The 14,803-nt window shown below is 48.3% G+C and overlaps 1 protein-coding gene across 4 annotated transcripts in view; it reads right to left on the bottom strand.

Annotated features, from left to right (window-relative positions):
* WDR26 (WD repeat domain 26) overlaps positions 1 to 14,437 on the bottom strand; it is a 50,466-nt gene extending 36,029 nt beyond the window's left edge. For 2 of the 4 annotated variants that reach the window (XM_075863392.1, XM_075863391.1), the window contains exons 1-2: positions 13,879 to 14,437; positions 103 to 202 (exon numbers count right to left, since the gene is read on the bottom strand). In XM_075863392.1, coding sequence (XP_075719507.1) covers positions 103 to 202; positions 13,879 to 14,162 — 384 coding nt within the window. In that variant the 5' untranslated portion in view covers positions 14,163 to 14,437. The remainder of the gene's footprint in view (positions 1 to 102; positions 203 to 13,878) is intronic. The other 2 variants (XM_075863390.1, XM_075863389.1) reach the window with 1 other exon arrangement.
* Positions 14,438 to 14,803: the final 366 nt, after the last annotated feature.

Raw genomic sequence — 14,803 nt, 5'->3', positions numbered from 1 at the left:
AAGATGTGTAAGAAGCCGCTCTGACGTGGGATCTGTACATGAAACACTGTGCACCCTCTGACTATGAAAGGAGTAACGGAGTGGCAGCACCGGCATCATTACCTTATCCCACTCCCCTTCCATGACATGGTTGCGGAATTTGGTAGCAGATGAGTGCTCTAAGCGACATCCTGATTCTTGCATGAGGAGATCAACCGTCTGGCTGCAAGAGAGACACAGTGTCAGAAGCCGCTCAACTTACCAGGACCCATAGCAGCACGCACACCGGCGGAAACACGGCACGCCACTCAAGATGCCCACTGCAGTTTCGACTCAATAGAATTGATTCAAAAAATATATATAATTTTTTAATTATAAATCATTCTTGGAGGGTCACCAAGTAATCCTGCTAAAACATAGCGACCAATGGCTGCAGGCCACCCTGACCACGCTCCTTGTGCAATGCATTACAGCCCTACAGATTTGAAATCTTTATCATCATGTCCTCTATAGAGATTTCCTGTACATAAAAAACAGAGTCCCGGTTACACTTGCCAATTATTGTCACGCTTTTCTAGCTTCCAAGCGATCAAATCGTTGATCATGATCGATGGTGCAGCCGTTGAGAGAGTCGCTGGCGGCACAATCGGTAAATGGTTTGCAGCGACATATGCAACAGGCATTGCGGTCTAGAAAACAGCTCCGGCGAGAGCGGTCGCTAAGCAACATGACGCTCCCTGCCGACTAAAAGAATCGTAAATCGTTTAAAATCGGTGGTTTGAGAAGCCGTTGCCGGAAGAGAAGATCCGCTGATCAGTACAATCATCCGCTATTATATGTTCATCGAGAACTGATCACATAGTAACCGTTTAATCTACCAGCGCATTTCATTGTTTCGTTACAACTGGAGAAAAAAAGCAAAAAAAAAAAAGCAACTTCAGCTTTAATGGCCTCATTCACACATTGCAGTAATTTGCATCAGTATTTGTAAACTGATCCAGGAGTGGAACCTGAAGACTGGAAATAATGGACACAGAAAATTTTTAGGCTGGGTTCACACAGTTTTTTGCAGGCAGAAAATCTGCCTCAAAATTCCATTTGGAATCTTGAGTCAGATTTTGCTCTGCCTTCATGCCGTTTTTTTGCTGCGTTTTTTGCCCGCGGTCATTGTGCGCCGCGGGCAAAAAAATGCCACGAAATACGCTTTTTCTGCCTCCCATTGATGTCAATGGGAGGTCAGAGACGTAAACGCCCAAAGATAGGGCATGTCGCCTCTCTTTCCCGCTAGCGGGGAAAAAAACCACCTCCACCTCCCATTGAAATTAATGGGAGGCATTTTAAGCACGTTTTCCCGAGTCAAAAAGCGTGTAAAAAAAAGTGTGTGTGAACTTACCCTTAATGTGTCCACTCTTGATTTTGGCTTCAAAATACTGAAGCAAAATGCTGACCAAATCTGCAATGTGTGAATGAGACTGGAGGCCAAGCTCTCACACGCAGTTTTGATGCAGTTTTTGGCTACGTTTTTTGGACCTAACACAGGGGTGGACACAAAAGAAAGACGATGATTCAGTCTTTACTTTTTTTTTTCATACCTTCCTTCCTTTTAGGCCCCATGCACACGGCCGTGCCCGTAATCCCGGCCCGCGATTGTGGGCACGGCCCGCGACTGCCACCCGCATTTTCGGGCCGTGCTCCCATACAAAGTATGGGAGCACGGCCCGCAAAATGCAAAAAAGTGGACATGTTCCATCATTTTCAGAACATTTCTACAGCACGGACACCCATCCGTAGCAATACGGAAAGGTGTCCGCGCTCAATGAAAGTGAATTGGTCCGTTTTTGCGGACTGCAATAGCAGTCCGCAAAAACGGACCAATTCACTTCCATTGAACGCGGAAACCTATCCGTATCGCTACGGATGGGTGTCCGTGCCGCAGAACTGTGCCAGGAATTATGGAGCATGTCAGTTTTTGGTCCGCAATTGCGGCACGAACGCCTCTATAGAAGTCTATGGGGGAAGCCAAAATTGTGGATGGCTACGGAGGTACGCTCGCAAATACGGATAGCCATCCGCAAATACAGAAGTGTTGCTAAGCAACACAAAGGGGATTTCCCATTAACCAGGCCTCTTTTTGCGGATCCGTATATACGGATGCAATACGGACTGTATTTGCGTATACCATTCAGCAGAAATGGGTACGTTGCTGATGTCTATCAAAGCAATACAGATATATAGACATCTTTGTGGATACGGTCGTGTCTTTGACCAAAAAAAACTGATCCAAAAACCGCATCAAAACATCAGGTGCTCTCCTGGCCTAAAAGGGTATTTTCCTGTTTTCTGTAAGGGTATGTTCACACGGCCTATTTACGGACGTAATTCGGGCGTTTTTGCCCCGAATTACGTCTGAAAATAGCGCCTCAATAGCGCGGACAAACATCTGCCCATTGAAAGCAATGGGCAGACGTTTGTCTGTTCACACGAGGCGTAATTTACGCGCCGCTGTCAAATGACGGCGCGTAAATAGACGCCCGCGCCAAAGAAGTGACCTGTCACTTCTTTGGCCGTAATTGGAGCCGTTATTCATTGATTCCAATGAATAGAAGCGCTAATTACGGCCGTAATGGACGCGGCGTTCAAGCGCCTGCACATGCCTTTACGGCTGAAATTACGGGGATGTTTTCAGGCTGAAACATCCCCGTAATTTCAGCCGTTACGGACGCTGCCGTGTGAACATACCCTAAGGGTATGTTCACACGGCTTAGCAAAATACGTCTGAAAATACGGAGCTTTTTTCAAGCGAAAACAGCTCCTGATTTTCAGACGTTTTTTGTAGCAACTCGTGTTTTTCGCGGCGTATTTTACGGCCGTTATTGGAGCTGTTTTTCAATGGAGTAAATGAAAAACGGCTACAAAAACATCCCAAGAAATTACCGGCACTTCTTTTTACGCGCCGTATTTTGACAACGACGTGTAAAATGACGCCAGGTGGGAAAAGAACACCGTAAATCCCATTGCAAGCAATCAGCAGATGTTTGGAGACGTAAACCGCCCAAATTACGTCTGAAACCACTGTGTGTGAACATACCCTAAGGCTGGAATCACACATGCAGTTTGTTATTTATGCAGTTTTTTTTAATTTATTTATTTTTGTTTTAAGTCGAGAGGAGACATCAGTCTTTCCTTTATACTTTTCCTTCTCTTTGGATCCGCTCCTGCACGTGCAATTCCAATCTAAATCCTTGTATTATAAAAAAAGTTTTGAAACTTTCTAATATCAGATCCTCACCATTTTAAAGATCTCCGTTTGCTACCAGTGAATAGGAACATTCTGGTTTACCACCAAGACTAAATCCTTAGGCCCCTGCACACGTAGCGGATTTTCTGCAGTGTTAATGCCCTTTAAGGCCGGGTTCCCACGTAGCGTAAACGCTGCTAAATTTACAGTAGCAGCAAAGTGGATGAGATTTAGAAAATCTCCAACACACGCTGCGGAAAAAACCTGCGGCGTAAACATTAATGGACCCGCGGTGCGGAATTTAAATCCAGAGAATGTCAATTTATGCTGCTTTTTCGTTTCTTTTCTGTTGCGGGATTTCCCCATTGAATTCAGCGGGGATGCAAATCCCATAACAGAAAGCCGAGTGTTGCGACTTTTGCGGCGTATTCGCAAAAAACGCAACTACGGAATTAAAAAAAAAACATATACTTACCCAGAACGCCCTCTTTCTTCCTGCAGTCCGGCCTCCTCATGTGACCGCTGCAAAAAAAATAAAATCACACGCTGCAGCGTCACATGGCCTGCAACGTCATAGTAGGATGCCGGACTATGCGCAGAGAGGTGGTAAGTAAGGAACGCTTTCTTCCGTAGCGGAACTTCCGTCCGAAAAACCACACCGCAATGCAGTGCGATTTTTCAGACGGAACGTACTGCGGGTTCCAGGTCGGACACGTAGCGGGATTTTTACGCAGCGTATCCGGCCTTACACTGGCCAGTCATCAGGCAAACAAGCTTTTACAGAACCCTCGTCACAGATAATGGACTTGTATAAACAGGGCAACGATCAACCGATGAACGAGAAAACGCTCGTTCATCAGCCGATCGTGTTGTTTCAAATACTGAAAACATTATCGTTGTCGGCAGCACATCTTGGTGTGTAAACAGGGAGACGCGCTGCCGACATGATAGAAATGTATGGGGACGAGCGATCGGAGTAACGAGCGCTCGTCCCCATACTAGCTTCTTGTGAAAGGAGCAAACGAGCGCCGATCAACGAACCCGCTCTTGATCGGTGCGGTCTCGACGAGCGTTCACAGCAGATTCCTCCCCTTCTACAATGAAAAGGGTGAAATCTGCTGCGAACATCAGTAACAGTCTGAACACGCTCTGATTCCCGAGCAGAAAACGTTCAGTAGCAGGTGGACGAGATTTATTCAAATATGGCTGGGACTGTAATCCGCTACGATTATCTACATAGGAAATCTGAAGCATTTCCGCCCTGTGTGGACCCGGGCTAAGTGGAAATAGTTACATGGAGTCTTGGCAATGCTCTGAACCAAACACATCAGTACTACAAGTGTCTCTCCTGTCCGGGTCATTTATTACAATGTATCAAGGGAGGTAAAAATGTATCAGATTGGAGGCCCGGGCTGTTTAGATCAGAGGATTGTCTAGATGGGATACAACTGTAGCAAAGCCTCAGCTGTGAGAGGTGTGTAAAAAAAAAAAAACAACAACGTTCATATACATTGACAGCAAGCAGAGATCTTTTTAAAATAAGGAATGGACATCTAAATAAAACGGCAAAATCTATTTCTCCCTATAAAAATGCTAAATGTGATTCTTTGTATAATGAAAAGTTAGACAATTTTCCAATGTGCTTTCTGTATAAAGCAGCCGGGTGCCTGCGTGTCCATCACACGGCCAGGACAGATCATTGTTTACTTCCAGTGGATACATACAGGTTCCAGGCATAACAGCAAGCACAGATCTTAGAAACCAGGAGGAATGAATACAGAAAGTATATTGGAAAATTGTATAACTTTTCATTCCAAAACATTCGCTCAAACCAAATTACCCGTTTAAGTTCCGGACTATAGTCTCCGACTACACTGTATACTATATTGTACCGATTCTGTATGTAGAGAATAGAACGCGCTGAAACGTTCCCATGGCCTCTGGTTCCGGCTACTAAGAGTCTGAGGCGATGCGGTCGTGTGACTATCCGCGTCGTCATATGGAGGAGTTTCACCTGCAGCCATATTGTTTACATGTTGTGATTCTGCAGATGTCATTTATAAGAGTCTGTGTTACGTGAGCAGGTGACGACTGTTTAGAAGCTGGTAAAAGGGAAGAGTCCTTTAAACGACAGCGTCTGCTAAACACCCTCTATGAAGGAGGAACGTCTCCCCAACATACGTGACTGGATGAATTCTTCCCCTATCCACTGGTGCTGCGCTCGGCTGTTTACGGCTCTCCCTAAGGCTATGTTCACACGGAGTATTTTGGGGGAGGAATATCTGCCTCAAAATTCCGTTTGGAACTTTGAGGCAGATATTCCTCTCCCTGCACGCCGATTTTCGCGGCAATTATCGCGCCGTTTTTCGCCCGCGGCCATTGAGCGCCGCGGGCATAAAACAGCGAGATATACGCTTTCTCCTGCCTCCCATTGAAGTCAATGGGAGGTCGGAGGCGGAAGCGCCCGAAGATAGGGCATGTTGCTTCTTTTTCCCGCGAGGCAGTTTTAGGCTATGTTCACACGGGGTCTTTTGCCGAGTTTTTTGACGCGGAAACCGCGTCGCAAAACTCGGCAGAAACGGCCCGAGAACGCCTCCCATTGATTTCAATGGGAGGCGTCGGCGTCTTTTTCCCGCGAGCAGTAAAACTGCCTCGCGGGAAAAAGAAGCGACATGCCCTATCTTCGGGCGCTTCCGCCTCCGACCTCCCATTGACTTCAATGGGAGGCAGGAGAAAGCGTGTTTTCTGCCCGCGGCGCTCAATGGCCGCGGGCGAAAAACGGCGCGATCATTGCTATTCACACGGAGTATTTTGGGGGAGGAATATCTGCCTCAAAATTCCGTTTGGAGCTTTGAGGCAGATATTCCTCCCCCAAAATACTCCGTGTGAACATAGCCTTACTGCTCGCGGGAAAAAGACGCCGACGCCTCCCATTGAAATCAATGGGAGGCGTTCTCGGGCCGTTTCTGCCGAGTTTTGCGACGCGGTTTCCGCGTCAAAAAACTCGGCAAAATACCCAGAGTGAACATAGCCTTTAGAGCTTGCCTGGAGCCGCAGCGCACATGCTCAAACGTCGTTCCATTCAGACTCTTGGTTAATTGGGGAATCTCTACCGATCTAACATTTATCACCTTTCCATCAAAATTTGATCATAGGGGTACGACTCCCGGCACCCCCACCAATCAGCTGTTTTAAAGGGGCCGCGTCGCTCGTACGAGCACCGCTCTCCTTAATTACTGTCACTGCTTGTACCGCGAATCGCCGACACTCGGGCCATGTTTACACAGGGCGGACACATGTACGCAGCATATCCGCCCTGGATAGCGCAGGGAACGCTGGCTGAAAAACCGCACAAATTGTGGTACCGTTTTTGGACCGGAAAGCCCGCTGCAGAAAATAGCAGATTATATATAAACAAAAACTTATGCTTACCCATAATGACACGTCTCCCCGTCCTGCAGCCCGGCCTCCTGGGAAGACGTTTCAGCCCCTGTGATTGGCTGCAGCAGTCACATGGGATGAAATGTCATCCCTGGAGGCCGGGCTGGACAGAAAGATCTGGATAAGCATGAGATTTGAAAAAACAAAAACAAAACCCTAGTTGCGATCCACACAGGTCAAAAAGTTTTTCGGCGGCGTTTTACGCAGCGTGTGGATGAGATCTGTTCAAATCTCATCTACTTTGCGGCTATTGTAATATGCTGCAGATTTACCGCAATGAAATCCGTTGCAGAAAATCCGCAGTATTTAAACTACATGTTAACCCGACCTTGTAGCGGCGGGTGACAGTATTCACTTGAATAGGAGAAGGCTGTAATACTGTGAACCGATGCTACAAGTGTGTGTCGGCGATTCACAGCGCGAGCAGCGATTAAGGGGAAGCAGCGACTATACGAGCGACGCGGCCCCCTTCAAAACAGCCGATCGGCAGGGCTGCCAGGAGTCGGACCCCCACCAATGAGATAGTGATGGCCTATACTGAGAATAAACCATTATATTATGACTGGAAAACCCCTTTAACCTGTTTTCCCATCACAGGATCTGATCCGGAGCTTTGTAGGACCGCTGAAGTGCACACGGACTGGTTGTTACGCTTCACTTTTCCTTTGTCCTAGTTTTGATCAATCTCCCCCAACATTCATTTGAGAAAACAGACAACCCCTCTTACAGAATCCTCTCCTTTGATTTAATTGCTGGATGTTTGCAGATATTCGCCTGATTGTAAGTCTCTATGGAATACATTGGCGCTCCGTGTGATATGGATCCCAAGTAGGGTGTCAATGTTATCTGGAGGCGCTATACATACCAGTGGTGGTCAAATATATCTAACAGCGTGCTCTATGGGATGCAGCATAGGGGACCACATTCTATCCCAGTACTTCAAAAAGGGGCAAGAATATGGTAAAATATAATATATACGACCAATATGCGCCACAAGATAGAAAGATAGTTTAATATGGAGCAGCGTGAGCCCTTGATTTATAGACTTTGTAATAATTGTCATAGATAAAAAACATGTTCTACAGGAATTCTTCAAATGTCAACCCCCCCCCCCCCTCACGGTCAAGATGTAATATATATGTCTGTAAAAAGCCAACAACGTTCATATACACTGACAGCAAGCAGAGATCTTTTTAAAATAAGGAATGGACATCTAAATAAAACTGAAAAATCTATTTCTCCTTATAAAAATGCTAAGTGTTATTCTTTGGAAAATTGTCTAACTTTTCATTATACAATGTGCTTTCTGTATAAAGCAGCCGGGTGCCTGCGTGTCCATCACACGACCAGGACAGATCATTGTTTACTTCCAGTGGGGATACATAAAGGTTCCACCGCGCTGTAGATAGCACCCCCTTGCATTATTCCCCCCCCCCCCCCTTGTAGATCGCACAGCTGTAGCTCCCACTAGGAGCTGAATCCCCGGCCAAAGCATCGGCAACCTCTGGCCGGGGATTCAGCTCCTAGTGGCAGCTACAATGGCGCTATCTCCTAGGGGGTGTTATCTGCATGGGCACTGTGGCACTAAGTCACTATATGTGGGCACTGCGGCACTATGTGGGCAAAAGCTAGGTGGGGACTGCGGCACTATCTACGTGGGCACCATCTATGTGTACATTGGGGCTCCATCTACGTGGGCACTATCCACGTGAACATTGCATCACTATACATGTGAACATTGTGGCACTATATGTGGGCACTATCCACGTGAACATTGCATCACTATACATGTGAACATTGTGGCACTATATGTGGGCACTATCCACGTGAACATTGCATCACTATACATGTGAACATTGTGGCACTATATGTGGGCACTATCCACGTGAACATTGCATCACTATACATGTGAACATTGTGGCACTATACGTTAGCACTATCTAAATGGGCACTGTGGTGTTTTCAGGGGATTAGGACAAAAAAAAAAAAAGTGACAAATTAAATCCATTTCTTTTTTTTTTTGAACGCCCATGAAAAACGGACAGATGGACTGGAAATGGATGAGAATTTGGAGCGACTGATGCAAAATGGACATGAAAAAAAACTGACAAACGACCGGTTTTAATGACCATTTTTTTTCACTGTCATGTGACTGCAGCCTAAATGACTGATGCCAGGAGTCCCGTTCACATGTACCGCGGTCGGGCTGGGAAATCCGGCGGACACACATATCACTTTACAAGGTGCAATCACCGTTGTGTGAATTGGGCCTTAATGTCATTTAACCCTCCATGGTGGGGCCGGTACTGACATGGTCCTGTCCAGTGCTCAGACCCTATAAAGTGATCTCTCCCCAGAGTGCCCGCTCTGCACTATCTGCCTGGCCCTGCTGCACTTTACACTGCTCTCACCTGCAATGTCGGAGACGGGCAGAGGGGGATGTTAGTGCACCATTGATTATAGATTTGGTTAACCTGTTCCCCGACAAGGAACACAGTAGTTATAATCAATTACATAAACATTTTTCCAATTGTATTTAAGTAAGTATTTGAGGTTAAAAGTTGTCAAGTTACGTACAATAATCATAATATATGTTAAAAATGTAATTATATAGAGACAATAATTCATTAAAATTATCTTTGGTATTACTTTTAAACAGAAAAAAGTAAGAAAAATTCGAGATACAAGTCGAAAAATAGCCCAAAAATGTTGAAAAAAAGAAAAATCAATCTAGAATTTATTTTCTGGCAAAAATCGTCATATATATAGATCCTTATATCCTGACCTGAAGATTTCTATCACAGCTTGGAGGGGGGGGGGGGTGTTGTGGGGACAAATTAGCAGGATAGTGGCGTCGGCGGTTACTGCAGTTTATTATACTGTGGACGGGCGGCTTAACTGGTTAATCCACCAGAGGATTCGGCCATTGTTTACTGTCATTTGTAGGTGAGAATTCCAGGTCATCGCTGAGGATAGGCGGCCGGGGTCTGCAGACCTCTATTACGGTCACACACGTATTGTTCTGGTTACGTAATAACTTCAGCTTATAGAGAGACCCCCGGGGTGTGAGGATTCCTCCAAAACCTGCACCTCCCCCCACAGCCCTCCCTCCCTTGTCAGCAGAGTAATAGTAAGTCCTCCTCTTCCTCAGCCCAGGACTGGATGTAAACATCACCCTCGGAAAGCTGGCGAATATTAAGCCCTTATATGCTGGCCAAAGGAGAAAAAAAAAAAAAAGTAAAATAAAAAAATTGCACCTTCTTCCTATTTAGTGAACAGCAAGATGGAAGACACAAAGACGACAGGACGGAAAATGTATGCAGACCGAGGAGCCGTAAAGGATCAGTCCTCGCGTTACACACAACATGAAGCTGAACACAAGACCTGCTAATACACGGGCAAGAAATAAAGCAGCGAGATGACGTGTGTCAACAATAGAGCCCAGCACAACTGTGCCAACCAGCGACCGCCGCAGCTCAGCTACAACAGCCGTCTATGGGCCTAATTCACACAGTGCACATTTGTTAAGTATTTTGCATAAGTATTTTGAAGCCAAAAATCAGAAGTGGAAGCAAAGAATAAATATTTCGTGTTTGTGATCCAGCCCTGGTTTTGGCTTACAAATACTGACCAAATCTGCACGGTGTGAACGACCCTAAGTACTAATACATTGGCCAGCCTTAAAGGGGCACACAGAATAGACCATAAATGTCTGATAAAATGGGGGTCCTACCCATCAGTAGAAGGGGTGTCCCATGACCACGGCTCCAGAGACAGGCTGAAAGGAGAGGTGGTCGTGTATGTGCGCAGCTCTCTTCAGCCAAGTCTATGGGAGATATGACCATCGCCCCGTTCAACCCAGGGGTGGGACCCCCCCATCTATCAGACATTTGTGGCCTATCCTGTTCATATGCCAGATGTCTGACATGGAATACCCCTTTAAGGGTCCAAGAAAACCCTGGGTCCATTAAGGGAGTTTAAATATAGTGAAATTCCTTTAATCCAGCATTGGATAATCCGGCACTTGTTTTTCAGCCAACACATGGAACACAATGAGGAATTACAGACCAGAAAACAAGTAGAAAGAAGCAATTAGGACCCCCCCCCCAGAGATGCCAGGCTTCATGAAGTCTGTATAGACAGTGACTAGTTGTGGGGTCCGAGCCCCCCGGAGAGGTCAGGCCTCATGAAGTCTCTATAGACAGTGACTAGTTGTGGGGTCTGAGCCCCCCGGAGATATCAGGCCTCATGAAGTCTCTATAGACAGTGACTAGTTGTGGGTTCCGAGCCCCCCGGAGATGCCAGGATTCATGAAGTCTCTATAGACAGTGCCTAGTTGAGGGGTCCGAGCCCCCCAGAGATGTCAGGCTTCATGAAGTCTCTATAGACAGTGACTAGTTGTGGGGTCCGAGCCCCTTGGAGGTGAGGCCTCATGAAGTCTGTATAGACAGTGCCTAGTTGTGGGGTCCGAGCCCCCCGGAGATGTCAGGCCTCGTGAAGTCTCTATAGACAGTGACTAGTTGAGGGGTTGGAGCCCCCCGGAGATGCCAGGCTTCATGAAGTCTCTATAGGCAGTGCCTAGTTGTGGGGTCGGAGCCCCCCGGAGATGTCAGGCCTCAAAGTCTGTCCGGTGTGGGCACTGGATAACGATTATAGGAATACATGTGACACTTGAGGCTTCTACAGACAGGCCCTGCAGCTGAGAGATAAGCCGCTCTATAAACAGACACTGACTTCAGGCTGGGGCTCAGCGCTGGATGGTCAGGCTGGCACACACATGTACGGTGCCAGCTGTGTATGTACATGCCGATCGTGGGAGCACCATCTGTTACGCCTCGTGTCATAGGTTTATCTACCAATACAGCAGTGGGGGTCAGTCTGCACACAACGGGCAGAGCGTCAGCTGTCGTCGTCCCCCCCACGTCATGTGTCACTCACTATACAGGGGGCACCATACATGATGCCGGTCAGGGAATGTACAGGTGACCAGTAATACCATTGTGACATGCATTACTAGAAGTGGGGAGACTATCCACAATATACAAGATAACAGCAGATTATCACATAGTCTGGACTATCAGATGCTGCTGGATTAGTGGAATTTTGCGGTGTAGGAGCCGAGGTCACAAGGACAGAAATAAGAGTCAAATACTGCAATATAAATAAACGTCTGGAGGAGAAAACGGTACAGGAGAGGATATATATATATATATATATATATATATATATATATATATATATATCGTGACGGATGCGACTCCAATATATGTAAGCCAAGCCCCCCCCCCCCAAGAGATCTACAGCTATACAATAGCCAAGCGCCCCCCCAAGAGATCTACAGCTATACAAATAGCCAAGCGCCCCCCCCCCAAGAGATCTACAGCTATACAAATAGCCAAGCGCCCCCCCAAGAGATCTACAGCTATACAAATAGCCAAGCGCCCCCCCAAGAGATCTACAGCTGTACAATAACCAAGCCCCCCCCCAAGAGATCTACAGCTGTACAATAACCAAGCCCCCCCCAAGAGATCTACAGCTGTACAATAACCAAGCCCCCCCCCCCAAGAGATCTACAGCTGTACAATAACCAAGCCCCCCCCCCAAGAGATCTACAGCTGTACAATAACCAAGCCCCCCCCCCAAGAGATCTACAGCTGTACAATAACCAAGCCCCCCCCCCCCCAAGAGATCTACAGCTGTACAATAACCAAGCCCCCCCCCCAAGAGATCTACAGCTGTACAATAACCAAGCCCCCCCCCCCAAGAGATCTACAGCTGTACAATAACCAAGCCCCCCCCCCCAAGAGATCTACAGCTGTACAATAACCAAGCCCCCCCCCCAAGAGATCTACAGCTGTACAATAACCAAGCCCCCCCCCAAGAGATCTACAGCTGTACAATAACCAAGCCCCCCCCCAAGAGATCTACAGCTGTACAATAACCAAGCGCCCCCCCCAAGAGATCTACAGCTGTACAATAACCAAGCGCCCCCCCCAAGAGATCTACAGCTGTACAATAACCAAACCCCCCCCCCCCAAGAGATCTACAGCTGTACAATAGCCAAGCCCCCCCCCGAGATCTACAGCTGTACAATAACCAAGCCCCCCCCAAGAGCTCTACAGCTGTACAATAACCAAGCCCCCCCCAAGAGATCTACAGCTGTACAATAACCAAGCCCCCCCCCCAAGAGATCTACAGCTGTACAATAACCAAGCGCCCCCCCCAAGAGATCTACAGCTGTACAATAACCAAGCGCCCCCCCAAGAGATCTACAGCTGTACAATAACCAAGCGCCCCCCCAAGAGATCTACAGCTGTACAATAACCAAGCGCCCCCCCAAGAGATCTACAGCTGTACAATAACCAAGCCCCCCCCCAAGAGATCTACAGCTGTACAATAACCAAGCGCCCCCCCAAGAGATCTACAGCTGTACAATAACCAAACCCCCCCCCAAGAGATCTACGGCTATAGAATAGCCAAGCCCCCCCAGAGATCCATACACATATATATATATACACACATACACCCCCCCCCCCCACCTGTGGGCTTATACAGAAAACATCACAAGATTAATAATAATTCTATACCAAGACATCAAACCACCCCCTGCAGAGTTCCAAGTGACCCCTAAAATCTACAATGATCTGTCCACCCCGAGATTATATCAGAGAGAGAAAGAGAGAAGATCTACACTGGAGACAGATCTATAGGTGACATTGCTTTTGCTGATCTTCCCATAGGGAGCAGTGTTGTCTTTTCAGGCTATGACGTCAGACTGTACATGTCAGATACAATGTATCAGCAGTACTACACTAGTGACGTCATGATATTTACCATCACTTGTCAGCAACCTGTGGGGCGTCAGTAGAGAACTACATCTCCCAGCGTGTCTTGTCAGATTAGGCAATGCTGAGAGTTGTAGTCACCACCACCTGAACACAACAGGTTGCTCGACACTGCAGTGACCCGTGCCATCCTATGTAGCGGGTGTCCATCTTGCCTCCTGATCTGTTTATACATGGGACAGGACGTGTCACCTATGAGATCCAGCATAATGACAGTCAAAGGGGGAGGGGGGATATCGCGATATGCAATCAGACAGTACACACCAAATCGGGGGAGGGGATCGCGATATCATGGGGCCGGGACGTCGCATTGACAGTCCGGTGGGGGTCGATATGTCGCGATATAGGCGATAACTGAGGGGATGTGTCACTCACTTGAGGCCCAGGCCGTGCAGGTGCTGTCCTATCAGGCGGATGACGTCCTCGTCGGCCTGGCTCAGCCGCTTCTTCTTCTTGAGACCCGGCTGCTCTGCGGTGCTGGAGGCGGCACAGGAGGACGAGGCCCCGTTGCTGGTGCTGAGAAGACCGTTGGAGTGAGTCTGCTCCGCGCCGTTACCGGAGGAGGAGGCCTCCCCGTTTTGTTCGGAGGATGGCGCGCCGCTGTCCGGCTCCTGACTACCCGAGCCCCCCGCACCAGCCGCTGCCCCGTTGGCCTGCATGTTGCCCCCGCTGACCCCTCTATCGCCGGGAATGACCGATTGAGTCGCCGCCGCTTCTCCTGCCGCCGCCCCCTCCGAGGGTCGGAGCTTCTTCCGCGGGGGAGGGGTCGCTCGGCCGGTGTCCGAGTCTGAGGAGGAAGCGGAGGCCAGAGTTTCCTCACCGAGAGCGGCCGTGGTTGGTGGCTGAGGAGAGAGGACACCGTACCGTCCCCCTCCCGGGGTGTGGAGGTGAGGACGAAGGGGAAACGGGGAACGGGAGGAGGAGGGAGGGGGGAGATCCGCGGCCGCTACTCAGCGGCTCCGGGGCTGTCACAGACGGCTTCCCCTCAGCTGCGGCAGTAATGGAGTCCAGGCTGTGACGTCACCGGAAATGCCTATAGAGGCAGAGAGCTCACTTCCGGTCCTGCAGGAGGAGGGGGACTGACAATAACAAAAACAACGCGGCGTCACCGGAGCTCTGTCTGTCCGGGCGGGGCGTCCACTGACCGGGGCTGGGGAACCTGAGCCTGTCCGACGACCCTGATGCTCTGTGTACCGGAAGCAGCTGTCTCACTGGAGCATGCCGGGACTTGTAGTTCTACAGTGTCGTCACAGGGACGGTTATTGGGAAAGTAGAAATAGCAACAAGCTTCTCTATTTAT

The sequence above is a fragment of the Rhinoderma darwinii genome, chromosome 4 (assembly GCF_050947455.1).
Source record: "Rhinoderma darwinii isolate aRhiDar2 chromosome 4, aRhiDar2.hap1, whole genome shotgun sequence".
NCBI classification, from domain to species: Eukaryota; Metazoa; Chordata; class Amphibia; order Anura; family Rhinodermatidae; genus Rhinoderma; species Rhinoderma darwinii.
This window is presented reverse-complemented; position numbering and strand designations above follow the sequence as displayed.